The 27,557-nt window shown below is 38.1% G+C and overlaps 1 protein-coding gene across 2 annotated transcripts; it reads right to left on the bottom strand.

Moving 5' to 3' along the window:
* MTMR6 (myotubularin related protein 6) lies at window positions 1-26,698 on the bottom strand. 2 transcript variants are annotated; one of them, XM_080612528.1, is made up of 14 exons: window positions 26,603-26,698; window positions 21,790-21,906; window positions 19,712-19,874; window positions 18,883-19,040; window positions 18,197-18,325; window positions 16,868-17,002; window positions 15,542-15,674; window positions 11,235-11,344; window positions 10,066-10,191; window positions 9,391-9,440; window positions 8,389-8,589; window positions 7,569-7,703; window positions 7,363-7,489; window positions 1-5,474 (listed from the first exon to the last, which is right to left on the bottom strand). In XM_080612528.1, exons 1-14 carry the CDS (start codon window positions 26,624-26,626, stop codon window positions 5,214-5,216), a joined length of 1,869 nt encoding a protein of 622 aa, XP_080468654.1. In that variant the 5' UTR covers window positions 26,627-26,698; the 3' UTR covers window positions 1-5,213. The 2 variants fall into 2 exon arrangements, with proteins under 2 accessions (XP_080468654.1, XP_080468653.1); XM_080612527.1 differs by lacking the exon at window positions 26,603-26,698 and adding an exon at window positions 26,459-26,480.
* Between the last annotated feature and the right edge of the window lie 859 nt (window positions 26,699-27,557).

Raw genomic sequence — 27,557 nt, 5'->3', positions numbered from 1 at the left:
CACAGGTAAGTGACTTTATTACAGAGAACATTACAACATGGAGCAATAAATGCTAGAGAAACAGCCAGTCTTTCCAGATACATTACAATGAAAACAGGTTTCTTTCTCTTTGCCACATCCAACATTTGAATTTTATTGTTTTTAATAGCCAGGTCTGAAACAATGTAAAAGTAAACTGACCATGGAAATCAACAGGCACTCAGTAGCCCCTAAAGGGAAATTAAGCTGTATTTTTCAAGTTCACTAATTCAGGGGTAAAAAAGTCCCTGAGACGCAGAAAAACAACAAGCTCATTTTCTTTGCTGGAAAGATGTTTGCCAAGGAACATTGCCAACAGACAGCCATAAAGATAAACCATAAGAATGAAGAGCGACAGTAAGACAGAGCAAAGAAACCAACCTGTAATGCTTGGTAATGAGGAATGCCAAAGTGGGGCAGCATGGGACTTCACCAAGGCTCCCTAATTGCAAGAAAAGCATTCAGTAGAAATATATGCAGAGATACAAAGCACAATATATGTACATGCTAACCTGTCATTAAGAGGAGAAGCACTTTTATAGCGTCATAAAGTTTAATCCCACTTAATTATAAACACTATACAACTGACCTCAAAAGTTAAGCTATAAACAAGAACGAACAAAATATTGCACCTCAATTTCCAAGCCACCACCAGGACATTTATTACTTGATTAAGAAACACAGATCCATATATATCTTCCAGTGCTTGATGCCAATGCAGATTTGCCCAGATACAAGTGCTTAACAGACCAGGTCATTGAATTTTCTGAGACCTGGAAACTGATCTCAGAAGCAGCACGCCTCTGACCTTCTAACTTCAGTCCCCAAGCTGCTGCTGGACATCAAAACTGCTCTACTTTGAGTCATACCCCAGCAGGGTCCTGTTCCTTGCTACATGCTGTGACAAGGGTTCCCAACTACATCCTTTTCCTTAAGCCTATTGCAGACACAGAAGTTGCTCCACTGAATTATGATGCCACGCTGATTTTCAATGCTATTTAACATGGAGGCAGGTCAAGCTAGCTAGATCAAATGAGCTCACCCACACTGCTCACTAAGGCTGACCCAAGCCTTCAGAATGAAGATTCAGTACTTCCAGGCTTTTAAAACATCCAAAGCATTAAGAAGCCTGTTACAGCTGACATATCAAATACCACAATAAGCAGCACTTGGAGAAAAGTGTGGCATAAGGAGCGAAAGCAAGCCAAAGCAGACTTTAGTCTAATCTAAACATCTAATCCTAAAGGTTATTATAGTTTTCACGACCAGTACACTTAGCCTACTATCAGCTACAAGTTTAGAACCATTAGCAACTAAACAAGTTGTAAGCGCAACCTTCACGTTCTGACCTAAAGATCTATAAATTACCACTGTGGAGGTATGATCTAGTTCAAAATCAGATTAACTAGAAAGGAATTGTCACACTTATGCAAGGCCCTTGCGCTACCCACACTTGCTCAAGATCAGTGCAAGCCTCTAAAAAACACGTTGATAGCATGTGCCCTGTGCTATTTTAACATCAAATTTCATTCTATCAGTTACTACTTTTACCACTAAAAGAATAGTAGTTGCGCTGAGCTACTCCAGCCTCTCTTCAGCTCAACTGTGTAACCAGTTATGTGCTCGGTTTACCAGAATGGGAGTAGCAAGTTCTCAGAGATTTGCTGATATGCTACTTTATCAAAAGGCCTTATGAGAACAGCAGCTACACAGGAAGCACACATCACCTTTCCCAGCAAGGCATTCCCCAGTGTGCTTGTCCTGGGGAAGAGACACATGAAACTGTCACAGTTTGATCTGGTGTAACTTTCCCTCTAAAAAACCATTATATTAGGGCATTTGTTCCACATAGGGATGTGCATTTTTATGGAGGGACTGCTATGCCAATTCTCTAAATGGACTCTCCAGACTTCAGGCCTAGATTTAGGTCATCAGTAATTGGACATGTGTGGAAAATGCACAGGCTCAGTTCAGTGTTGCTTAATTAATTTCTTAGTCTGTTGATTTGGCAGTTGTCCTACAAAACAGAACAGTTGGATATTTAAACTTGTATTGAAGAATACCTTATGACAATAGCAAGCCTTCCAAAAAACAAGCCCCACTCTTCCAGTACTAGTGAAATAAATATTTTAAATTGCTGGGAGTACAAAGTAAAATCAGTTTTTGTTCAAGTAAGACTATCAGCTTGGTTAATAAAAAAGAATTATTTCTTTGCTATAGCATTCAGATTAGGAAAAAGATCAAGCACAGGACCAAACATAGAAACACAAAGACTTTACACCAAGACCTTCTCAAGACAAAGCACTGAATTGACAGGTGCCAAAGTTGCACAACTGATAGCACAGAACTACAGCAACTTCCTATCTGGGACATTATATTCCCAAACAACTGGTAAGTGTAACCACACGTGACTGCCACAGCATGAAACAGTTCTGTGTGTTATTTGATCTGTACCAGGCACCTTTCAGTACTGTAACTGCTCTCGGAGCAGCATGTTCATGAAGAAGACAAACTGAAATTAAATTTTATTCTGCTCCCAGAAGGCTTCTGCCTCCCACCGTTTCTTTTAGTCAGCTTGCTTGATGTTCTTTAAACCCTTCCTGAAGGACATAGAACAGCCCCACTGTGCTGAGTCCTGGCCATCCTGCCAAGGTTTCTGTTGGAGCTCACTTTGCTATCATCTATTTACTTCATCACAGGTCCCACGTGCTTTAGGTAGCTTTGGCTTAAGCCTGAACAGCAAATGAGAAGAGACAGCTGCCTCTCTGCAGGAACTTTTCTCACTTGTGACCCTGGGGGCTGAGTTGGCAGAGCTATCTGGACTTTATAGGAAGGCTGCTCCACAAAATGACCGTATAAAACTCAATTCACATTAACTAAATATTTACTTTAGATCAGGAAGTATTGTATTTTTTGATGAAGAAACAGGTTCTTTAGATAGTTCTATACGATTTTAAAGCTGGCCTAACATGTCTTGATTTAAAATAAAAAAACACCTCACGTCCTTTTGCCAAGCAGTGAACTCTGCCAATAAAAAAAGGCCTGAAGACTGAAATAAGCTCACTTTAACAATACTGATCTTCTCTTCAAATGCCTTATATACAGGGGCACTCAGTTAAAGTAAAAACAACGTACAACAATATTTGCAAAAAAGCTTAATATAATCTTTTGCGTCTATAAACAATAAATATGAAAAGTGTACATGGCACACCAGAGCAGCTAAATATTAAAAGAAGTATAAATTGATAACTTACCTATATTGTCAGCAATAAACACATTTCACTACTGTGATACAATACAAGCTGAATATATGTTTTTCCAAAGGAAAACCGCAGAACCAAGTTGGTACAGAAGGTGAGGGAGAAGGTGAGACAACAAATAACAAGGCACAGAAACCTCTCTTGCTGCAACCCTGTAAGGCACCACTGTGCAAACGTGAAAGTACCAAAACCTGTAGTGGAGAAATTCTGAATGTGTTCAAATGACTGGATAATGTATTTTAAAGATGACGCTATGCTCGTATCTTTGGGAATAAAAATACTTAGAGCATTTATTTATACTTACAAGGCTTTTAAAAAAACATATTAGTGAAAAGAGTGAATTAATTGTCAAATACAGGAGTCACAGTTAATTTCTCCCAAACAGCTTCACAAGTGCAACTTGACCATGACCTATACTGGCCTGGATCCACTACGGTGCAGAGGGAAACACTGCTGCCCATTACATCAAACTGTGTGTGGCACACCAGTAATTTCAACCAAACAGACTTCAGGGACTAGGATGAGAATAAACTCATTTTCAGTTGTAACAAAATGTCACATTTAGGGATTGGAATACCCAAACTTGTAATTTATACCTCTAAGAGCTGGGCATCAGCAATCTTCTCAGCAAATCCATGAGACAAACTTCAGCAAAATCCTCTTCCCTTACTAGAAGCTTACAGATGTGTAATTGAACTTACAAACTCAGTTTCCTTTTTTTTCTTTCCTCTTATATCCCATGATCTCTACTGCATCTTGCTAGAGGATTTTGTCCTCTCTCCAACTAACATAAACAGCTCTAGATTGCACTGAAATTACTTTATACATGCACAGGTTGGACACATTTTTGCAAGATGAGGGTTTCACTAATAACTAAAACAAATGATTTAGGAGGCACTCAGTTTTCCATAAGCTTCAGACACATGAATGACTTCTTTTTTACTTGAGAACAATGTCAGCACACTACACTGCCAAAACCTCTGCTTCCATTCTTGCAACTTCAAACAACTGCACAGCACATAAACAATCTGAATGAACGTGACTATTCAGTTATTGGCTAAATTTTGTTTTCTTACATGACGTGTTTTAATCTTTTTATTCTACATTTAAATATCTTGCCACAAATCAAAACATTTAAGATCAGACAACCTGTAGCTTCAGTGATGCTTAATCTACTGAGCTGCCAGAGAGAAAATCAGGCCAATTTACTACATTTTAAACAACAGAGGAAATGGAAGAAAGAACAGTCTTCGGTGATAAGTTAACATTCATATAGCTATTTGCTGAAAGGCAGCGCCAGGTTAGGCATACTTCATTCCTTATATTCAGTCCTGTTTTAAGGAAATAATTTAAGCAAATACAATGTAAACAGAGCCATGTAGACTGCAGTAGTAAAGGACAATATCATTGATCTGACAGGTTTAAGGCCAACTATTTACGATTTGAAATATACCATACTTTCCCACGGCACTTAATATGCTGAATGTTAGTACTGGGAGACATTAAACAAGGGTATACATACTTATGTTATATGCGATATATACACGTAGCTTCAGTTCCTAAAATAGAAAGTTCAAGTTTACTTGCCCAAATAAAATCAACTTATGAAAGACCACCTGTGATTTCCTATATTGAATAAAGTAATACTACTATTTTAATCAATTTAGTGCAAACTGACTTAAGTCCAAAGACATACCATTCCTGGATTTTTAATCGCTACTTACCAATTGCCCCCATCTCTTAAAAAAAGAGCTATGCATTTTTTCCTGAAAAGAACAGCAAACATGTGACAACTGGCATGCTGTTCTAGTCTATGTTAACAAAACTTGCTGATATACAAATCATGTTTTGGTCATGCAGCAGAGACCCATCCTCAAAATAATCCATCTCTTAATTCAAACAGTCTAAGAAGAGGAGCACAGTGCTGGATTTTAATTAGCAGGTCATTCTGGCCACGCCATACTCCAAGCTGACAACAGCAGGCTCAGCTTTTGAGAACTCTGCCACGAATTCACTGTAGCGATTGTCTGCTGTGTTGCTGCCCTCTATAGTTCTTACAGCATCATTCACAGGGATCAGTGGCTGCTCCTTCTTGAAGCATGGAGGGGTCTTCAGTGCCGTGGGTGCAGGATGAGCAGGCTGCTGATGTTCTTTCACAAGGACTGCATCTGGATGCCCATTTCTCTGCTTTATTTTCTGAAATACAGAGAATAGTTAATAACAGTGAGCATGACTGATAATATTCTGTTTTGAAAGGAAGTGAATTCACTTCTTCTGCTGGCCAAGTCAGCATCTGCAAAACCCTGTGTTACATACCCTAGGTTAGAAATGTAACAGTATTATTAAACGTTAGGCCACTGGATAACACATTTTTCCCCACAGTTTACAGCAGATACTGTGAACACTGTACATTTAAGATTTACAAACTAAGCAGAAGGCAGAAAGGTTGCCTGTCAATGTCCACAGAAAAGAACAAGTTCTTCCAGGCTTGCCCCTTGTTTGGCTTACCATCAAGATGGGAATACTTTCTGGAGTACAGGCAGAGGAAGACAGGATTTGGTATTATTAGCAAGCAGGCAGCTGACAGTAGATCACAAGTCTCTTGAAGACAAAAGAGCAGTTTCACACCTAAGCCCTTATATCCTTCCTAATAAAACTTCTAAAAACTTTTCTTTTAGATCTGAAAAATGGCAATACAGTTTGTCCAAATGCAGGAATACATCAAAAGATGAAAATTAGAAAGCAGCACTGGAGGAAAGGACTTACCCTGAGCAAAAGAAGAGGAGCAAGCACTGAGCAAAAGAAGAGGAAACATTTCAATTAAGGGTTTGGGGTTTTGTGATGGGACTTTTGGGGTTTTTTTTTGTTTGTTTGTTTTTTTTCTCCAATCAAACAATCTCACCCAGTAACTTGAACTAGTTAACTGAACTGGCTTTTTTTGTTGATGTGTTTGTGCTCTATTAGAACTGAGACTGAGCCCAGAAGACTCTGGTGTTTCCTGGCATCCAAATTTTTGAATGTTTTGAAATAGGAGTAGGAAAGCCTACATTGAGAGCTCAAACAACAATTACATCTCTTCATCACTCAGGTGAGAAATGTGGGATCAGGTGAAGGTAACACTTTGGAACAGTTATAGAAAATTCAGAACTGAGACTTTACATCTTGCTTATCCTTCAGCTCGCTTCATCTTGGGTTTTCATCTTGCTGCTTCAATTGTGTAAAAACTTTTAAATATACAATTAACATCTGAAACAGTTTAAAGTGACCTACATTCATTTCATTACAGTAGGATCAGTTTAATAAAATCTTTCCTCCTAGAAAATCTGTACTTGCTTCCTTCCACCCCTTCCCCAACGTAACATACAGGAGTCGTGTTACCACTTCTAGCTACATAACACATTAAAACTCATAACTAGGAAACTTCTGTATTTCTTAAAAAGTGTTATTGTGAAGTTTCAACACCTTAACTGACTACAGCAAAGTATCAATTAAAAGCCACTAATTAAGTCATACTAACAGGAGATACACTGTTCAATGTTTCCTGGTTTACTGTAGCACCTAGTAAAAGTAATTTCTAGACATCTGATCTCTGTCTTCAAATAAGGATTACAATGTAGATGCCCCATAATTAGTGACTTATAACAGCATGCACCTGCATATGAATTTAAAAGAAGGACAATACTTACTGCTTCCATTTTAGTAGCTATAATGGAAATAAAACATTTTCAGTCTCCTTGGTTTAGCAACACAGCTGTAGCTATGATGGGTACCTTGTTATTTAAGGTATGTTTCACATAAGTTTAACCTACATTAAGCCATCTTCAAAAATGCTCTGATAGTAGGAGCACTTTTATATAATACAGTTCCTCAGTAAAGCAAAATAAATTGTGCTTAAGAGCAAAACACTGGCTCATAGTCTGACATTCATCATAGAGGCATACTATGAAAGTTAAAGTCAACATTACATAGAATAAGTGCTAGGCCATGCAGTAGTGACATTCATGTGAAAATTAGCAGCATTATTATAGTGTGCAAGTGTAAATTTTAAGTCACAAGTACACACACTTATTTTTTTAATACTTACAGCTTCCAGTTCTTTAATGTCTTCTTCAAGTTGTTTATTTTGTTCACTCATATTCATTATAAGATTGAACACAGATTGCCTGGGATGCATACTTCGATCAAACTGATGGTACATATTTCTCCAAAACCTGCACAAAGCAGACAGCTTTAACTATGCAGGATAAAGACAAAATTGAAGAAGTGATACTGTATATAATTCAAACTTACTTAAAATTGAATGATACTGTATTTGGCTCTAAAAGAGTTAGTTCTGGAGAAAAGTCTGGATTATACAGAGGATTCTGATACTTCTTCTGTTCTTCCAGAAGGAACGGCCACAAGGAATACGTCTTCTCCTTTAATCTTAAAGCAAGGAAAGATCAAAGTCAAGACATTTATTGCAAGCACAAAACAAAAGCTGTACAGCTCAGCATAATAAAAATCAATCTTTTTAAATTTACCAGAAATACTTATAAATCTTGAATTAAAAACTCTTTATAAAATCAATTTCTTCCTGGCCTATCCTAATGTTTGCTAGAACTGTCAGTATTACTGTAATTAGGTACTACTGCTTACACTGTGCAAGTTTTGCAATAAGTCCTTTAAAGTACAGTTTGAGACAAAGATGAACTGATGTAAACTTCACAAAAGTTTTCCAGCTGAAAGCATTAGGAGACATGCTGTTAATACTTCTAACTGGCAATAATTAGTCTTGAGCAGGCAAGAATTTTAAGGTTACCTAAGAATAGATTGGGGCAGGGAATAATGTGATACTTCTAAACTTAAGCTTACTTTTGGGTGGTGGGAGCAGAATAAGCCTTAATTTCCCTATGAAAAAAACACACTTGGGATTTTTTCCCAGAATTAGAAAGACTGTCTTCAGTGTGCAAAGGTATAAGAACCACTGCTGTTCCCTAATGCAGATCAACATCATTTTCAGTACCACCAATCCTGCCTCTATTTCTATTCAGAGCCTAAAACGAAAAATATTCACAGGAGTTTTTAGCCGCCAGAATAAACAAGATACATTACAATAACATCCGCTTACTTTAGTTCTTCTCGCTCTTTTTGGCAGTTTCCAATGAAGTTGCCAAACTGACATGAATGGACATGCTCATGGATCTGAAGGAGGAAAGCTTCATTGTACTCGAAGGCTTGTGGAAACTGCTCAGTCAGATTCCACACACTTTCTAAAAACTGGGTGAACACTGGTGAGATCTCTTTTGGATCACCATCCAGCTGAGAACACCTGAAAAAAGATCCCATAAACAGATTAAACCCAGTTTAAGTTTAAAATCAAAAAAGTCTTAGTTGCACTTATTTTAAAAGTGACAGCATATTAATTTGACACTAGCTTTGGTTTGGATATCAAGCACCCAAATTTGAGAACTGGGACGATTTTTGAATAGAAATAAGTTTATATTTAACCTTTTTTCTGACTTGTAAGTAATCACACATCTGTATTCAGTACAGAAGAGCAACATAAGACAGTTAAGCTCCTTTGTGTCTATTACTTCCATAGTCATATTTGGAGTGCACTAGCTAAAAGTAAATTAATAAGCAGTAAATAGCAGCAATGTTGTTGTCATAGCTTATGATAGGCAGATCAAGAGAAAAACATACAGGACTTCTAAAGGTAGGCTTCATCATTAAAAGCAAGAATAAATGCACACTCATTTTTAAAGATATCAACAGTATTTTACATTACCTAAATAGCTAGGATGTAGCTTTAGATTGATTTTGTATATGTGCAGACCTAGCTGCAGTCATCAACATCCAAGAGTGAGGCATCAGTAGCACTAGAAATATGTCTACAATATAAATCTATTATCCAGTAGGTATTTGAATAAATAACAATATGTGAAGTGTGTTGTCTACTGAAAACAGCTTACTCATTGCAAGATTTCTAGCAACACTGCAGTAGTTTAACATCCACAATTTGTCTTCTTTTTTATTTTTTTTTAAGAATACTTAGTTAAGTTCACTGTGTTTTAATTTTTAATTATTAAAAAAAAAAAATACTATTTACAGTATTGGAAGAGTGAACTACCTGTCAGAGAACTTGTGCCCAAAAGAAATCCAGTCTTTCTCTATCAAGACCTAGAGGGTAAAAACCAAACCAAAACAACAAAAGGAAACAGTTAGTTCCAATCAACACATGGAACTACCTTTATGTACTTTCAGGACTTCCCAAAACACCATATATTGCCACTGCAAAATACTGTTGATTTTCCTATTCTAAAATTCAGAATAATTCTTCCAAAAATATTCTCCCTCTCTATAGAAAGATGAAGAAATGCAGATTGCTTAAAGATTTTCTCTTCTCTGTTACTGGGGGAGCTGTCATTTTTAGATTTTAAAACTGTTGATTTGGGGATAAGTGACAAAAGCACAGAGGTGCTATAATTTAGTAGATGTACTATCTCACTTAAGCACTTTGGAATCCTTATGTCATAGGTAAAGAGGTTTGTTTGGAGGCAAAAGGCAATCATTGCAACATTTCTGCAGGATGCCTAAAGCAACACACTATTTGTATTTCAGTTTTCTTGATTATAAATAAATGCTTCTTCCCAGGGGCAAAGTATCTCTAAAAGAAAGATTTATCAGTATACTGCGAATCCAAAAAAAGCATCAGTAGGTTTACACTGCTTCCTTTCTTACTCAAACATTTTATTACATCCTTTATTTACCAAGGAACAAATCAAAAATGCAAAAACTTGCTTACCATGAATCCTTTGATTGTTCTGTAATAGGAATCTAGCAAGAGAGCTCCAAGAGAACAAACTTGGGAAGTCCTATCCCAGCCATCTGAACAGTGCACTAATACGCTTGCGCTCTCAACTGCTATTGCCTGCAAGACACAGTTGTTTCTTAGTAAATGTTCTATTCAAGGCAGTAGTCAAAATTTAGTCAATAAATACAATAGCTACATTTATCCCAAATTCACAGCACAGACCATTTTATTTTACAAAACTAGAAAAATGCTTATTATGAGGAAAGGATTTGATACTATCAGAAAGCTAGGAATTTTTCTCCACAGAAATGTAGAAAACTCCTTATAAAGAAAAGAAATTCCACTACCACTGTTGCACAAGGTAACAACAACATCTAAAGTGATTCCAAGTTCTCTTTCTACTTCTCATAAAACTGAGCTTATAAACCCCTGAGTAATGCAAAGTAAGAAAGAAGTGTACTACATATTTCAGACTAAACAGGTTAAAAAGCCCAGAACACCACATGTCATTGACGATACCTACTTGTTCATCAAAATACACAAAAGTTAATGGCTAGGAGGGCCATCTTCAGGTCAATTGTCCACTTTGAACTAAAGTAACTCCTGTTTTTTTTCCTCTCAGTAACAACAAATACGATCAAACAACAAAAAATGATCCCGTTTTTGTTTCTTCACTCAGCCCCCCCCCCCACTTAGGTCAAGCTACTGGCTTCACAGGTGCCTTGCAAAGACTCTTCATAAGGAGTCCCATTTCCTTGACAAATGGAAGTCAACAGAGCCAGTTTGGCTTCTCTGCCATTAGTGCCCCAGGAGTTCTGTTTTTCAGGGTACACTAAATAACAATTTGCTCCATCTACCTTCAAACTGGCTACAACTTTCATAAATACCTAAATGCACCAGGCAACATAAGAATCACTTCATCTCCCAATAAGGTGACCAAAGAGCATTAAGAAAGTAAATACCCCAAAACATCAGCTGGCATGTTCAACATTTCAAATCAAATCCACTTAAAAGAGTGTATCAATGTACCTGTATAGCAAGCACCTACCTCCAAAAAGGTCAGTTGCAGAATTTTACACTCTACAAATTACAATTTTACACTGTACTAGCCTGGTGGCAAGTCAACCTCCTATCAAACAAAGCAGCAGCACACAAGTTACCTTGACTAGGAAGACAGCAGCATCCAACACAGCTTTGATGTGACGCAGCCATCCAGAACTTTCCAAACCAGACAAAAAGTCATTGACTGACAAACCCTTTGTGCCACTGACTGAAAGAAATCAAGAATTAGAAAGCCATAAGCAGTTACCATAAGCAGCTACAGCTTCCTATAACCTGCAATGGAGAAAGAATAATAATTGTATGCTGTTTCTAATGCTCCATGTTGTAAGCTGATTAGAAATCTCCCAGGAAATCACCATCAAATGTTTTTTAACATTTTTAACAAATGTTTTTTGACTCTCTAGAACTACACTAACTATAAATAACAACAGTAAGATTTTTGTGTCCTTTTGACAAAGTAACATTTAAAGTAAATACACTGGTTAACCCCAACAGGAAGCTTTATCCTTGCCTCATCAAACAAGGTAAGGGTAAAGCAACAAATACCAAAAGCTTACCAGAAATACTTAAAAATTACAACTATTAGAAGGAAGTAGCTGCATCCAGACAAGTTCAGAGTAGTCAGACTGCCAGAACTTCATCACCTTCTCTACTCTACTGAGGAGAATAAAGCAAATACACTACAAGGACATGGTGACGAACTGAAAACCATCCAGATTGTCTATCTCCAGTTCTGACATACTACAATTCTGACTGATCTCTAGCATGTTTTCTTAGCAAACTTTGATCCTATAGCAGTAATACCACTTGAGAGGGCAGGGAAGAACTCAAGTTTAAGAAAAGATGACTTCTGGCATAGCAGCAGGAGGCATAAACTTGAAAGTTTCAAACATGGACACAATTCACAAACAAGAAAGACTTCTTATAAGATACTGAGTAGCAACTCACACAGTTACATTACTGTCAAAATATGAAAAACTTCTGGCAATGATAAAAGAAATACTTGCTGGCTAGCATAACTTCAGCTACATGTGATTCTAAAAGAAGATAACTTGAGTTTGCTATCTACATCACTACCTGCCCCTGCCACAGTGGAAGCCTGCTTTCTACCAAGCTTAACAGTTGGACTTGATTTAAATGTCTTTTTCCAACTGAAACAATTTTACAATTCAAAGGTAGTGGGCCCCAAATTGAAATAAAAAGGCTCTGTAGCCAAAAGTTATCAGTGGGGATATTCAGACAGCAGCTGCAAAATAATCTTTATCTCCGACTATGGGAGGAAGTGAATCATCACAGAAAGTAGAGAACAAAATTCACCAAGTCATTCTGTGACACAATTTCATGTTCAGTCAAATCCCCTAATACAATGAAGGCTATGACCTCTCAAACCACTGCCTCCTGGACTTTTCCTGCACTACACGGTTCTCAGCATTCAGCCATGAAAGCTTTGGTAGTGGTAGTGCCAATTGCTGTTGAATGCTATAACAAAGACAGGCTTTCAAATAAGCATTCCAGCACCTTTTCTAAAGTCTTTGGATCTTTGTCGTTTACAAAAACTATCTAGCAAACCATAGCACAATGAGGTAACAAAACATCAAGAAACCCTGGCAGACGACCGAATTTTAAATGTTAGTCTGTAAATATCAGTAAAAGCACCAAAACCTATGTTACCTTTTCCCTAGTCTTTGAAAGAGACAGCATCATCAGGCAAGTGTGGCTTCTGAAAGGTCTAGCACATGGAGGAAATCAGACAAGAACGATTTGATCCATTCAGATAGCTCACACTCTCTGTACACCAGTGGCTCCGTATATTTGTTCAACCACAGCAGTACACAAACAGGTACACGACTCCATGGTAAAGATAAAAATATTCACATGTCTGTAAATTCAAACATCTGCATGGAAGGGATTGGACAGATAAGGCAACATCTACCCCTGCATTCTGTACCTTGTAGTTTAAAGTACAAGCTTTTAGCTGGAAAATAAACAGGCTTCCAGCCCTTGGTTTTGTTTTCACTCAGATACTGCTGTCAAAATCTGCTTTTCATCAGAATTTTCAGCTGGGTAAAAGTATTTCACCACTGGCATTTCCCCATTCTAGCTAGACTTCTGTATTTTTATAAACCAAGGCAGAGATAAGAACACGTGTTGAGTCCAAAGAATTACTTTCCATTTCTGAGTTAACACAGACATTTTTATACTGGTTAGTGATGAAACAAAGAAATTGCATTGACACTGTTTTGACATTTAAAATGCTGGCAGTGGGGGGAACCCCAAAAAACCAACACACACCTCTTCAGTCTCTTAAGGTCCCTAAAAGATTGAAATATGATTTATGGTACTACTAAGATCTTTAGCTACTTCAAAATAACTATCATTTAAGACAATTTTGGCTATATGGATCCCACCATAGATATGTGCCCTGCATGCATCTGGGACCCAAAATATCAATGTTCAATTGCTTGATTGTTCTTATACATACTACTAGCAATGCCTCATGCAGCAGTTCAAGAGGTGACTAGAACCTGCAGACTGAAGTACAGTGGCTCGGAAGCAGAGGTTGTTTTTAACAAATGAAAAAACCCCGAACAACCTCAGACACTCTACACAACCCTCAAAAAAACCCTCTTGGTTAACACACTTCCATCATCAAAACATACTCAGCAGACCACAGCGGCTATTACTGAGCCTCTTCCTCAAATATTTCCTGCAAAAATGCTGGTTTTTGACAGACACAAAACTTTTTTGCTTACCAGAGTTCAATCTTCTCTGACACATAGTACTATACTTTTGAATATATGAAAACTAGGCTTTAATACCACAGCCAAAATTTAGTCTATGTGAGAAAGACTTTGGGGTGTTGGCTGATGAGAAACTTAACATGAGCAAGCAGTGTGTGCTCGCAGGCCAGAAAGCCAACCATATCCTGGGCTGCATCAAAAGCAGCGTGACCAGCAGGTCGAAGGAGGTGATCCTGCCCCTCTGCTCTGCTCTCATGAGACCTCACTTGGAGTATTGTGTGCAGTTCTGGTGTCCTCAACATAAAAAGAACATGGAACTGCTGGAGCAAGTCCAGAGGAGGGCCATGAGGACGATCAGGGGAGTGGAGTACCTCCTGTATGAAGATGGGCTTAGAAAGTTGGTGCTGTTTAGCCTGGAGAAGGCTGCGTGAAGACCTCATAGCAGCCTTCCAGTATCTGAGGGGGGCCTATAAGGATGCCGGGGAGGGACCCTTCATTGGGGACTGTAGTGTGATAGGACAAGGGGTAATGGGTTAAAACTTAAACAGGGGAAGTTTAGATTAGATATAAGGATGAAGATCTTTACTGTGAGGGTGGTGAGGCACTGGAACAGGTTGCCCAAGGAAGTTGTGAATCTCTGTTGTGAAGCTGCCATCTCTGGCAGTGCTCACAACCAGGTTGGACAGAGCCTTGGGCAACACAGCTTAGTTCAAGGTGTCCCTGCTCATGGCAGGGGGCTTGGAACTGATGACCTTAAGGTCTTTTCCAACCCTAACCATTACACGATTCTATGATTTTTCCACAGCTGTTGTACAGATGCCCATCAGGGGAGCAGAGTCATCACGTCCACACTGACACACTACTTTAGAACAGTTTTTTTAAGTATCTCGTATTCAGTGAAATAAAAACCAGCTGAATTGCAGAATAGACTGTAAACCTCCCTAGCATGCTTCATGGTGTACTCCCATTACAAATTTTGTTGGGAAGAATTATGTCTTACATATTGCTTGTAAATGTAATCGTTCAATTCTGACTGCTAATCAGGCAAATAGACAAAGAGCCAGCAGGATACATGCTGAAGAATAAATAACAGTAGTTTGTTATAAATAAAACTGAGAATGGTCCTGGTTACAATAGCTGTTGAACTAACAGGGTCATTGGTATCACATTCCTAATTTGAGAACATTCAGTTCAGCACATTCAGGGAAGCTAGAAGTTAAAAAGACATCTTCCTCATTTTGAGCTATGAACCATTTTCATAGCATTTCCTTCCTGATCAGTCCACTGATGGCATATTTCTACAAGGGTCTGAGAAGTAAATTATTGCATATGTCTTCTTCTTTGACCTGAAGGATACTTTCTACTACTAGACTGGCATTCAGCAAAATTCTACTGAATTATACAGACTGAAGTAGAACTGTGTTCATTTACCCCAAAACCTGATCTGAAGATCAACTACAGATATTACTCATTACTCAAAACTGAGTTTATTTAAAACTGAGTTTAAGGTAATTCATTACCACAGATCACAGCAAACTGGTACTACACAAAGCTGGAGTAAAGTATAGGAATATCAATAAAGTTTGCTTAAGCTAGTATTAAGAACTTGAGAAAAACATTTATCCTGTTTTCATATACACTGTTATAGCACAGTTAGAACATACCTTCCAGAAGTTTCTGTAAGCTGGATCTCATTACATGAATATTTTCAATGCCAACAAACTGGAACCTAATGTTAGAGTAGTTGTCTTCATTCTCATAGCCCTTCCCAGCAGCTCTGTTTGCCATTGCATTAAGCTTAAAAGAGCAAAATAAAAATACCGAAAAACATCACTTGAAACAAAAAACTCTCAAATTAAGAAAACAAAGTGATACAATTTCAATGGAATACACTGGGAAAAGAAACACACAAGAGCACATATGATAAGCAGAATCCAATGAATTAAGGGTTTGTGGCAAATCAACTTGACAGCATTCAAGTGTAATAAAGGCACAGTATATAAAAAGTAACAGTCAGTCTATATTTAGAGTTGACATATCTGAATAATGCATTTAGTGATTTCCTATTCTCTCCTCTGTATTTCCACCAGTAAAACTTTACTTATTTCTGAGCAAAACCGCTACGAAACAACCTAAAAAGGAAAGGCCCAGACCTAACCAAACATGTGCTTCCAGGCATCCTAAAAACATTGGTTTTAGGGGTCAGAAGTTAATAAATTGCTGCAGCTATAAAAATTACAATTACAAAAAACAACAGTTAGCTCCGTTTCAGTCTGTCAGCCTGATTTACTGCTGAAAAATAAGTGTGGATCCTACAGCGCAGGATTCCCACTTTAGATACTTGTTTTCCAGACACGTTTTTCCTGCATTCAGAGATTTGAGTGAAATTCATACTAATTTAAATGCAGATGATTCGACAGAGTGAAAGTTACCCAACATTCCAAAACAGGGCAAAACCCCCCAACATAATTCAGTTTAATTAGATAGTGATGAAGTATGGTGGTGAGGCACTGAAACAGGCTGTCCAGAGAAGCTGTGGCTGCCCCATCCCTGGCAGTGTTCAAGGCCAGGTTGGCCAGGGCCTTGAGCAACCTGGTCTAGTAGGCGTCCCTGCCCATGGCAGGGGATTTGGACCTAGATGATCATTAAGGTCCCTTTTAACCCAAACCAGTTTATGATTCTATGATGACCTCAGAATGCTACATAAGAATTTCCCCTATGTCTTCCTTAATTACATTTAGCATATTTTTAAATACACCTCTTCAGAAGTTCACCAGCATATTCAGTGAATTCCAGTGGAACCCTGAAAGGGCTTCAACTTTAAGAAAAAACGTAATTAAATACCTGACTAGTGAAGCTTAACTTTACCTTTAAAGAACATTTTTGCTCATGATAGAGTCCTACTTAACTAATTTTTTCAGGATTACACTCTATCCCTGTACTCTAATGCTCAGGAAGACAGGCAGGTCTGTAGAGCCTCAAGTGCCTACCTTTGGTCTGGTGTCCATGACATACATGTAGCGATTTGAAGGATTTGCTTTACTGATGGCTTGCAACATGTGTTCATCTTCCAGACACCTGGCACTGAAACCTGAGAGAGGTTGACTGCATCTGCAAATTGCAGCCTATCATACAAAACAAAGATCAAATTAATACCTGTAGTTGAAATGCTTTGCATCCTTCTAAAAAGACACTGAAACAAGTTGTTTGATTTGGCAGATACACTTTTTTCAGTTTAATGCTGTTAGGTGTTCTGACTTTTTTTAAACACATCACTCGCAGACCTTCACACACAGTACCTACAACTTAAAAACTCTATCAAAACTTTTTTTCAGGCTCATCTACTTCAGCAAAGTACCAGTTTATATAGACTTTCCCCAAGTATAAAAGTTCAAAAAAGTATAGGCCGGAAAAAATACGCTTTATGAAAGCAAGCTGCTCTCTTGGTATTATATAAATTATGGGTTTACTACTGCAAGTACAATTTTATTATTGCAAGTACAATATGTTGTCATTTAACATAATTTTCATCATGTCATTTTCAATTATATATTGCATTTCTTAAGGCACCAGGTGCATCTTACAAATAACTATTATCCTCAAATGCACCCAGTAGCTTACCACTCATCCATCAAATTCTTCAACTCAGCAGGGCGAAAATCCTTCTCTCCCTTCAAAGATAACGCCCCTAGCCAAGACAGGGCAGATGCTGCTTCATATCACTCTACCAAACCTTGCAAAATCTTATTTCTCATCCTCTAGTTCTTGCAAATTGCTCAAACAAACAAACAACAAAAAAAACACAACACAGAAACAAAACCAAACCAAAACAAAAAGCAACCCAAAAAAACCACACCACCAAACCAGTGCTATTGTTTTGGTGGGGTTTTGTTGGTTTTTTTGTGGTGTTTTATTTTTTTGTTTTCTTGTTGAGGTTTTCCTGTTGTTTTTGGGGGGTTTTTTGTTATTTTGGGGTTTTCTTGGTGTGGGAAGGGAGGAGTATTTGATCTAACAGATTTTATTCTTAATATATCAAGGAAGACAGATCAGTTGACAAAAAGCTATTTTCATTTATCTTAAGATCAATCTCTGAAAACTTTAAGAGATTCAACTGATTACTTAAAGATTTCCTTTAACCTGGCTTAGCTTAATTCAAGAGCCTGTTAGACACTACTAGCATCAGCTGTATTTAAGGTTATCATGAGTTACACCATTCTCATACATGTCACTGTACTTACCCCCTTGCCTACCCTGAACTACTGCCAAATATTAAGAAATATTCTTCGGTACATTTGTATTAGGAGGAACATACACCATACCTCTTTATTTTTATGATAATATGACAACACTGGGAACCTTCCTTTGCTTCTGAACTTTGAGCTACCAACAATTATGGGCTTGCTTGCAGTTCTGGGAACATAAAGCTCTCTAGGATAGGTTTCACAAATCTGAAAGAGACAGACACACAAACAGAATTTTATGTACAAGGCACAAAGCCTATACTAGTATAGTATCCAATTTGAGGGATATTAGGTGAAATAAGGCAAAGGTTAAACACTAACATGTTTCTCTATATATACAGAAACAGCTCAGGAGACAAGCCACAGATAAAGTGGTACAAATTGGTATCCAAGTTATACAGTTAAGCACTGCTATACTTGCATTCACTTCTCAAGAATGCCACTTCAGCAGAAATGCTACAACTTCGTTTCAAATGGAATATTGAAATTATTTCCCTCATTTTTAGTATTTGCAGACTATAAAGTAAAATGAAAACTAATCTGGGAATTGGCTGCACCACCACAGCCACTGTCTCCTACAGCCAACACTGCAAATGCTCAAGCAGAATCCTAATTAGTTAAGAGGTAACAATGCTGCACAGCACCAGACTTTCTTCAAACAGATAAGCATACTCATAGTCTTAGATTGTTTTCTATAGGACTAGAGCCAGAGGATAGCACAGAAACAGATGCAAAGCAAAACACATTTCCATTACAGCACTCACCTTATAATCACGATTTGCATCGGACAACTGCCAGTTTGCATTTGGCACTCCCATTCTCTTATATTCTTCTGCTAGATCAATAAGCTGCCAGCCTTTGACTTGCTCAGATTCATTTTGTTTTGGATTATAAGAGAAGGCATATAGTTCTTCATATTTTGCTAAAAGGTAAAAGATAAGACTATGTAATGAGTTGTCCCCAGAAAGGTCTGAGTGGAGAAAAGCAGTACAGTTGGCAAGTCCTGAAATTGCCCAAACTGCAGAGAAAGTTTCAGGCTTCAAGATTCTCAGAAGCAAGACTAAATAGATACTTGACACTCTTGATATATTTATCATACAGTTAACTGACACAATTATAGACACTTAGTTAAAAGTAGGTTATGAAAGCTTTCTTGAGTGTGCATGAGGTGTTTCAGCAGGGACATTTCTAATTCCACAAGGACAAAGCAGAGGTCACAAAAAGAAAACTGACAAAATTAAACAAGGCAATGGGCAGAATTATTAGAAGACTTCACAAGCATTTTATCTATGGAGGACATCAATTAAAAGACTATACGCATTTATAATCACAATTTCAGGAATAACACTAGAAATGCAAAACAATACAGGAATCTCACATTCTGTTAGTGAAGACCAGTGATCTACAAGAGCCAGACAACACATCTTCTGAATTGATATGGAAATGAATACTTAACCATTAAAATTCCTCTACATACCAAACCCATTTATTGACTTTTACATAATGCACATAAAAAAAAGAGCCACAGATTTACCACCACCATCTTGTTATTCAGGCATATACTGCAAAGACTTTTACAGTTAGAAGTATTACCTGTTCTTGACAGCTGAAGCAAAGAGTTATAAATGTCATGACAATCTCTCTCCCTGGGAACGACAAAGTGTACTATCCTGAAGTTCTTGCACTGGATGACAAGGGGGCAGCCAGAAGTAGTCAAGGGAAGTTTTTCCACTGTAGCAATGTGATGATGTAGTATCTGCAGCATACAAAAGCTCAGTGTCAGCACACCGATGAAAAATGAGAACAGCATACATACTCTTTACAAGAACAGATGTAAGACACATTAAGCGATGTTGAATATAGATTTAAACTCATTTTGTCAATCATTTAGTTATAAAAAGAAATAAATTTAGAAGAAGAAATCCAAGACTGGCATTTTGGTCAGGATATCATAATTTTTCAAAATACAGTTATTCTCTCACTTCATATTCTGAAGTGCTACCTAATGTTTGTAAGGAATAATAAATAACCTTCTAAATCCAAAAGGAAGAAGTAAAGCTCCACTGTGGTTATTCCTCTGTAACTTTGCTAACTGATAAGCTTACTTCTAATTAGGCAGGATCCAAACAGGATGCTTTTTTATTTTAAGGATCTATAGGAACGTATTTCAGAATTTTCAGACAAAATAGAACAAGTCAGGAAAAGCAATTCAAAGTATAAGATACAGAAGATGAAGATTTTAGAATGCTAGTATTCAACACCTATAGAATGAACAGGAGACAAGAAAAACATCTTCTGTATTACCCATTGTGTTATGTAGACATGACAGTCTCTCAGCTAAATTTTACCTTTCAACCACTTTACAGACGACTGTCAGTAATGGATATACAAAAGCCCTTGATAGATTTATCTTTGTGGCAAACCTACACAACACTTAGGAAACTAACAACTTCAATCATGGGAAGAAAGCCACAGATACATTACCTCAACTGAACAAGATGTTCTTGTAGAATTTTAATTACCTCACTGAAACAATCATCTTCTCTTAAATACTGATCAGAATTAGATAGGCATCTGAAAACTATGTTGCCAAATATGCATTTACAAAGAAACTATACCTTGAAGACATTACCATAATTATGCTTGGTACTTGCATTATCATTACAGAAATGCAATAATCTGAAAGCAGGTGCAATTTCCCCAAAATGAAACCTTTTAACATAGTGCACAGGGAGAAACAAATAATGCTTCTGAATCATGTTCTCCCCAGTAACCCATTTTGCCTGAAAAGATACAATTTGGTTTGTATAAAATTTTACATTGTACCCAAGAACAAATCGGAGAATAATAACTTCTTGAAAGCACCATGAGGCACCTAGTTGGACAACCAGGATACAGGATGAAGGGTAAACCAGAAAAATACACCTACAGGAAAAAAAACTAACCACACCCAGGGAAATGAGATTTCATCCTGAAGGACGACAGGCACTCATTTGGTCAGGTAGCTGAGCTACAGGGAAAGCCAGACCTTGATGTCCACATGCATGCCATTACGGCCCTGAACAGAAAAGCTAATGGGAATTACTGTACTAGTCAACTTTGATGGTACAACATTAGCATGGGTCACCAAGAAGCTGCAGCCCTTCTGCATCATTTTATCCCAGAGATGATGACTTGGGAAGAAACTGCTGCTTGCCACTCAAAAAAGAACATGGGATCTTCAGTATTTCACAAAAGCCTAGATCTTTTGATTTTTCTGTCTCATTTAACTTAGGTAGGCTCTAAATACAAAGTAAATTAACACAAATTTTAAACCTGATGCTTAAACTACCTATCAGTTTCCCACTCCCGCCTCTGAATTGCGGTGCAAGTCAGTTTCAAAGAAAACCACCCCACATTCACTCAGGAATACAAATAAAGGCTACTGAAGAAATTACAGCAGCTTGAGAAGTGAACATTTTCAACAATACCCAATTTCAACCGCAGCAGTGTCATACAAGAGTATAATCTGCAAATCATTAACTTATTATGATATCATGAACAAGGGGAGTGTGGGGAATAACTTATAACTTTGATGAACATTTTAGTAAACAAATTTAACCTTAGATCAGGAAACACAAATGCAATTGGAGAACCTCAGCTTCTGAGGTGCAAGCATTCATTATCCTTACCCATGTCTCTCTCTGGCTTGAATCTATGAATAACAGATGAGTTGCTGTAAGGTACAGAGTTCCCGTCAGTGACTTATTGCTTGTGCTAAACCTATCTAGTAATTTCACTTGCTCTACCTGTAAGGAAAAAAAAAAAAAAAAAAAAGGACGGGGAGCAAAAGTTAATTTTGGGGTGGTTTTTTTTTTGCACAAAGCAAAATAGTAACTGCAAGAAGGTCTGTCAGTAGAGAACAGTAGAAAGCATAACAGCACACATACAACTATTCAGGCGAAAGTATTAAGAACACAATAGTGGTCACACAAGCTTTGAGAAGACTGACTAGCTACAATATCCTGTTTCAGTACAAAAGTGAATAATGAAGGCACAATGCTAGACTGTGAATACTTACTCCACATACATAACTACCGTGGTTATTTACTAGTAAAACAGACCAAGATACCAATTTTTTTTTTTTTTTTTTTAATAATTAAGAACATTAATAAGCTTTTAGACTCCATCCCCAAAACAGCAAACACACACTAACAATTTCCTGTTATTCAGATGCCAGCTGAATGAATTAACAGCTCATCTCAGTAACATGCTTCATTGGCTCTCTGCAGACTCAAAGCCATAAAGATGATGTCCCTCCTGACTTCAGTTTTAGGTATCTACTGTCTTTTATATATCCTCAACTTTAAAAATCTAGATCATCATAACCTTGCCTCAGTCAAAAATAAAATATTAATGGAATTCTAATAATCTTAACAATCTCCTAGAAATTCAATGACCGTACTGCCATTTGGAGTTTCAAGCTTGAGTCTTGCAAGGGCAAATTTCTCCTCCTGGTATTCCATCAACATTGTTATCTCAATCCTATAGAAAGCATTTCAAAATAAAGTGTTTTCTAGATAGCCTGCATTTTATCTGCTGCTTATAATTTCACAGGCTCCACAGTTTGTTTTATTTGAAGAAAACATTACATGATTCTCTACGTGCAAAAACAGGAAAGGAGCATGGCTTATCTCCACACATTCCTCTATTTCTTGGCAGCACTGTGTCATTAATGCCCAGTTAAAGCTCTTTTGCTTGAGGCTTGCTGTTACTGACATTAAATGCGTGATAGAACACCAAAAACTTCCACACCAGCAAGACCAGCACTCAGATGAGGTGACTACGACAGCTCATATCTACTGTGCTGATGTTAAGCCACTTGTAATTCACATGTACAAACTTATTTATCTACTAAAAGCACATATAATTACACAAAATTGCCTTATCAATTCTGGTATTTTTTACAATCTAGCAAGGCCTGATTTTGTGTCTTAAAGTTAGAAAAGCCACTTGATGCATACAAAACAATGGAGGAAACACAAACCAACTAAAAGCCAGCGCTACTATGATACTCTAGGTTTCAATTTAGAAAGCAAAAATAAATACTTGGAAGCTACATGCATCAGTACCTCAAAATACATTGTGCTGTAACCAGCAAGGTTACATTGCTCAGATACAGAGTAGCATAAATCAGTATAGCACAGCCAAAACAGAGCTCTATTTTGGACAGTTCTGCAGCAGTAACTGCTCAGGTACCTGTCACTGCACCTCCTCAGCAAATTGAGAAGTGCACAGAAATGGCTCCAGTTTGGTTTCTGTAACACAACCCACAAAATCCTGGCATGTGAAGTTCCATTCTCCCCCACGTAACAAGGCAGCTATTCTGAAAGCTGTATTTCTATGTTAGGTAAAGACAGGCATTAGTGCTCCAACTTCCTCTTACATAGGTGAAATCTTCAAGAATCTTTAAACACCACCAAAATATAATTCAGATTCAGCCTCCACAGATTACATGTTCACGTAAACTTACGCCAAGCCAGCTTTAATAGGTATTCAGCTAGACAGACACTTTTTTTCTTTTTAATTAAGTATGGCAAATCCTTAGTTACAGAAAAACATGTCAGCCATCAGTTCAGGGAATGGGTTCACAAGATTAAGAAACTGAAGACTGCTATTGAGTTTTAGCACATCTGCAAACAAACATTTTTAGTCGCAACTGACATCTGACAGCAGCCAGCACTAACAAATTAGTGAGTCTCTAAACCAGTAAGAATTTCAACAGCTACCTCAGTAATACAGAGCACTTACAGTGAATGAGTCACTGAACAGTTTATTGGGATTAAGAGTTACAGACCAAAGGCAAAAAACCCAAGGAAATGTTTCAATATAGGAGACAAGTTAGAACAGAAAGGAAGGCTGAAACTATACTTGTGAGGTCTTGCATCAAAAAAAGATGAAGAGTTAAATTAGAACAATTAATCCAAGACAAAACAAGTACAGTATGTTATTTCAGGAGTCTTTTACTAGACATTCACTGAAATTAAAATGTATTTTCCCTTACCCATTTAAGTCTCAGTCTTGCAAACATAAGTTTAGGATTTAGCAGTCAAGCTAAGCAAAATCATCCTCAGTAGAAGACCCATCAGTATTTTAACTAAAACCTGTTTGATTTCAAATATAAATCCAGATTTGACTGAAGAAATTATAGAGTCTTTTCTACCTTGCTTTGCTTTAAAGTATTTTTAAGGACACTTTCATTTTTAAGCTTCATTGCAAACCCACAATATTCTTATTTGTAATTACCACCACATATTGTGAACTGGCTTTCATCATTTGTTGCTATTTAAGTATAAATTTCTCAGACAGTAGTTATTATGATGTTGACCTCACTTCTCTATTCAACATAAATCTGTTGGACAGTTTAATTTCACAAGCAGTAAACTGTATTTCAGAGAGCTGTGTGGACAGTTTCAGGACAATTCTAACTTCACATTTCCAGCAAACTGAAGTTTGAGGAAGAATAAAACCTATTTCATCACATTCTCTAAGAGATGACAGCTTCCCTGGACAGCAGCTAATTTGTGCAAGACTGTACTGTTATTTCAAGCTTATTTCATTATTACTTTAATGAAACAAACAGGAAAAAAAAACAAAACAAAACAAATGTTAAGTGTTGTCAGATTAGAAAAAGTAAATGTGTCTCAATGAGATCCAACTTGAACCTACAAATGCACTGAAGTATTAAGGCCCACAGTGCAGGCTGTACTTTAGTTTTCTTACTTCCTATAACTGTAATGCTTGGAATTACTACCATCTAGCATATATGCTTTTTAATCCACCAGGATATTAAATAAACTAACAGATACAAAAAGCTAAGTAAGCATCACAATTATAACCAAATCCTCATGCTATTTCTAGCCATGAATTTGATATTTTTAGAACAGATTATTTTTTTAATGAATAATAAAAATACTTGCTTCAAGCAGTAAGTTTTGTATAAGTTGCATTCAGAGCTTGTTTCTCTCTCCAGTTATATTGCTACAAGAAGTATTTTTTTCCCCAGCGGGGAACCAACAACCTGCAGAAACACAATGATCTACAAATAGAAAGAATTCAGTGACCTGTACCTTTCCAGTCTCAATTTCAAGTTTTAAACTTACATGGGCACTCAAATCATCAAAAGACTTTAGTTTTAGGCTAGTTTTTATCCTGAAGTTAGCTATTAACTGCAACGTTATTAAGTTCCTAAACAAGGAGTTTCAGGTTTACAAGTAAACAGGCTGACAAAAACCCCTTATCTCCGATCTGTGATCTTGGTGCAAGATTATTCCATCCAGTAATCTAGTTCACTAGGTGTCAGGTGTCACTAAGAGCAGCTTCATCAGAGACCTCCTTTTTCACATATACACATGCAAATATATATGAAAAATAAAAACTAGTTACTCACATTTCACATAAAAAATATAAGGTATTAATAAAAAATATTGTTCCTTTATATAATTATTGGTTAAACAACAACTATTTAGAGCTGAAATATGACAACTCCTTTTCTTCACACATCTATAAATCGCACTTAAAGTCAAGACTGCCAGGTTAGGGAACTAATTACTTGACAGTTTCCAGAACCCGACAGAAAGAGGGAGTACTTTTAGCAGCCCTCGCAGTAAGGGCTGATGAGCAAGATGAGAAAGATACTGCTAGAAAAGTAATTCTATAAAAGCTATGACATAAAAAAATATTTACAGAAAGAACGACCTTTTTTACATCTTCAATACAGAGGAAAAACAAACTAATCAACTAAAAATAGGAAAAAAGCCCAGAGAAGCCTAAAGTGCCAACTGCGGCTTAGTTAATATTTTTGAATAGCTTAACACATTGCACGCATACTGATAGCCTGCGTTACTAACAACACACACCACAGCCTTTAAAAAGAAGAAAAAAAAAAAAGAAAACAATGCTGTTGTCACAGCCTATTTGCCTCCAGAGCTAGGAAAAGCTGCATGGAACCGCATCCAGAATACAAAAGACAACTGCAGCCGTCTCCAGCTGGCGGCTGCTGCTTCCCCACCCCACACAGGGTTTTTATCGCCTTCCCATCATTTAGGGCACGGTTCACTCTGCAGGGCCACACCGGGGAGGCACGCACCGAGCCCCGCCCGGGAGCTCTCACACTTTCCAGCCCCGTGAGGAAAGACACCCGGAAGAGCCTCCAAGAAGGCAGGTGCCCGGCCCCCCGCGGCAGCAGCACCCCGGTACCAGCTGTTCCCAGGATGCCCCCATAAGCATGGACTGCCCCAGAGCCACTCGCGGGAAGACACCAGCTACAAAATGGAAGGCGGCGGACAACAACGATCTCACCCACAGCTGACAGCTGCGATGCAGGGGCTCGCCGGGCCGAACAGGCCCTCCCCACCCCATAGCTACTTGCGCAGCGCCGAAAACACCACCACTGAGCTACCAGCCATGCCCGCAGCCGAAAGAGAGAAGCCGAAGCAGAGGTACCTTAGTGGTGCGGATGTGCTCCATAACAGCACCACTTCCCTGTAAACACCACAGCACTGCCGGCCCGGGGCGGCCGTCACCTTAGGAACGCTTCCGGGGCGGGGCTGGGCGGAGCCAGGCGGTGCTAGCTCTCTGCAGCGCCCCCTCGCGGCGCATGGAGGGCACTACGTCTCCGCGAACAGCGCGCATGCGCTGCTCCGCCAGCCCGCCTGAAGTGAAGCGGGAGGTGTGTGGACAATGGGAGTTGTTGCCTGGTTAATTTAGGCCTCCATTCGTGACACGGAGAGTTTCAGTCTGTCAGAGTCTCGTGAATAAGGAAATTCCCGGAAGATTGTCGTTCTTGTAGTATCATAGAGGGTTGAGGTGGGAAGGAACATCTGGAGTCCAACCCCTATGTGTAAATAGGGCCACCCAGAGCCTATACCATGCTTAGGTAGCTTTTTACTATTGCCAAGGATGGATCTTTCTGGGCAAACTATAAAGTTCAGTTGCTCTCACAGGAAAAAAAGTGTTTCCTGATGTTCACATAGAGCTTTCTGTGTTTCAGTTTGTGCCTACTGCCTCTGGTCCCATCACTGGTCACCACTGGGAAGACTCTGGCTCCATCTACTTTGTGCTCTCTGGTCAGGTAGCCAAAGATACTGATAAGATCCCCCTGAGCCTTCTCTTGACTAAACAATCTGCTCATCCAGCCCATACAATAATGACTTCTCTGTGAGGGTATCATGGAAAACAGTGTCAAAAGGCCTCACTGGAGTAAGAACTATTACAAGTGTGTTGTGGAGTTTAAGGCTGTACAGGAACAAGTTGTTGTTCAAGTAAGAAGTTGCACAGTGCAGTGACTCATCCATGTCAGAGTTATGTGGGTGCACAAAAATCTTGTATGTGCTGCACAGTATTTAAGAGATATGCTAAAATTTAGCTTAAAGGTTTCAGAATGGACTATGTAGGTCTT

Source organism: Psittacula echo, assembly GCF_963264785.1.
Source record: "Psittacula echo genome assembly, chromosome: 3".
In the NCBI taxonomy this organism is placed as follows: Eukaryota; Metazoa; Chordata; class Aves; order Psittaciformes; family Psittacidae; genus Psittacula; species Psittacula echo.
The sequence above is the reverse complement of the archived record's forward strand: the minus strand, read 5'-3'. Positions and strand labels throughout refer to the sequence as shown.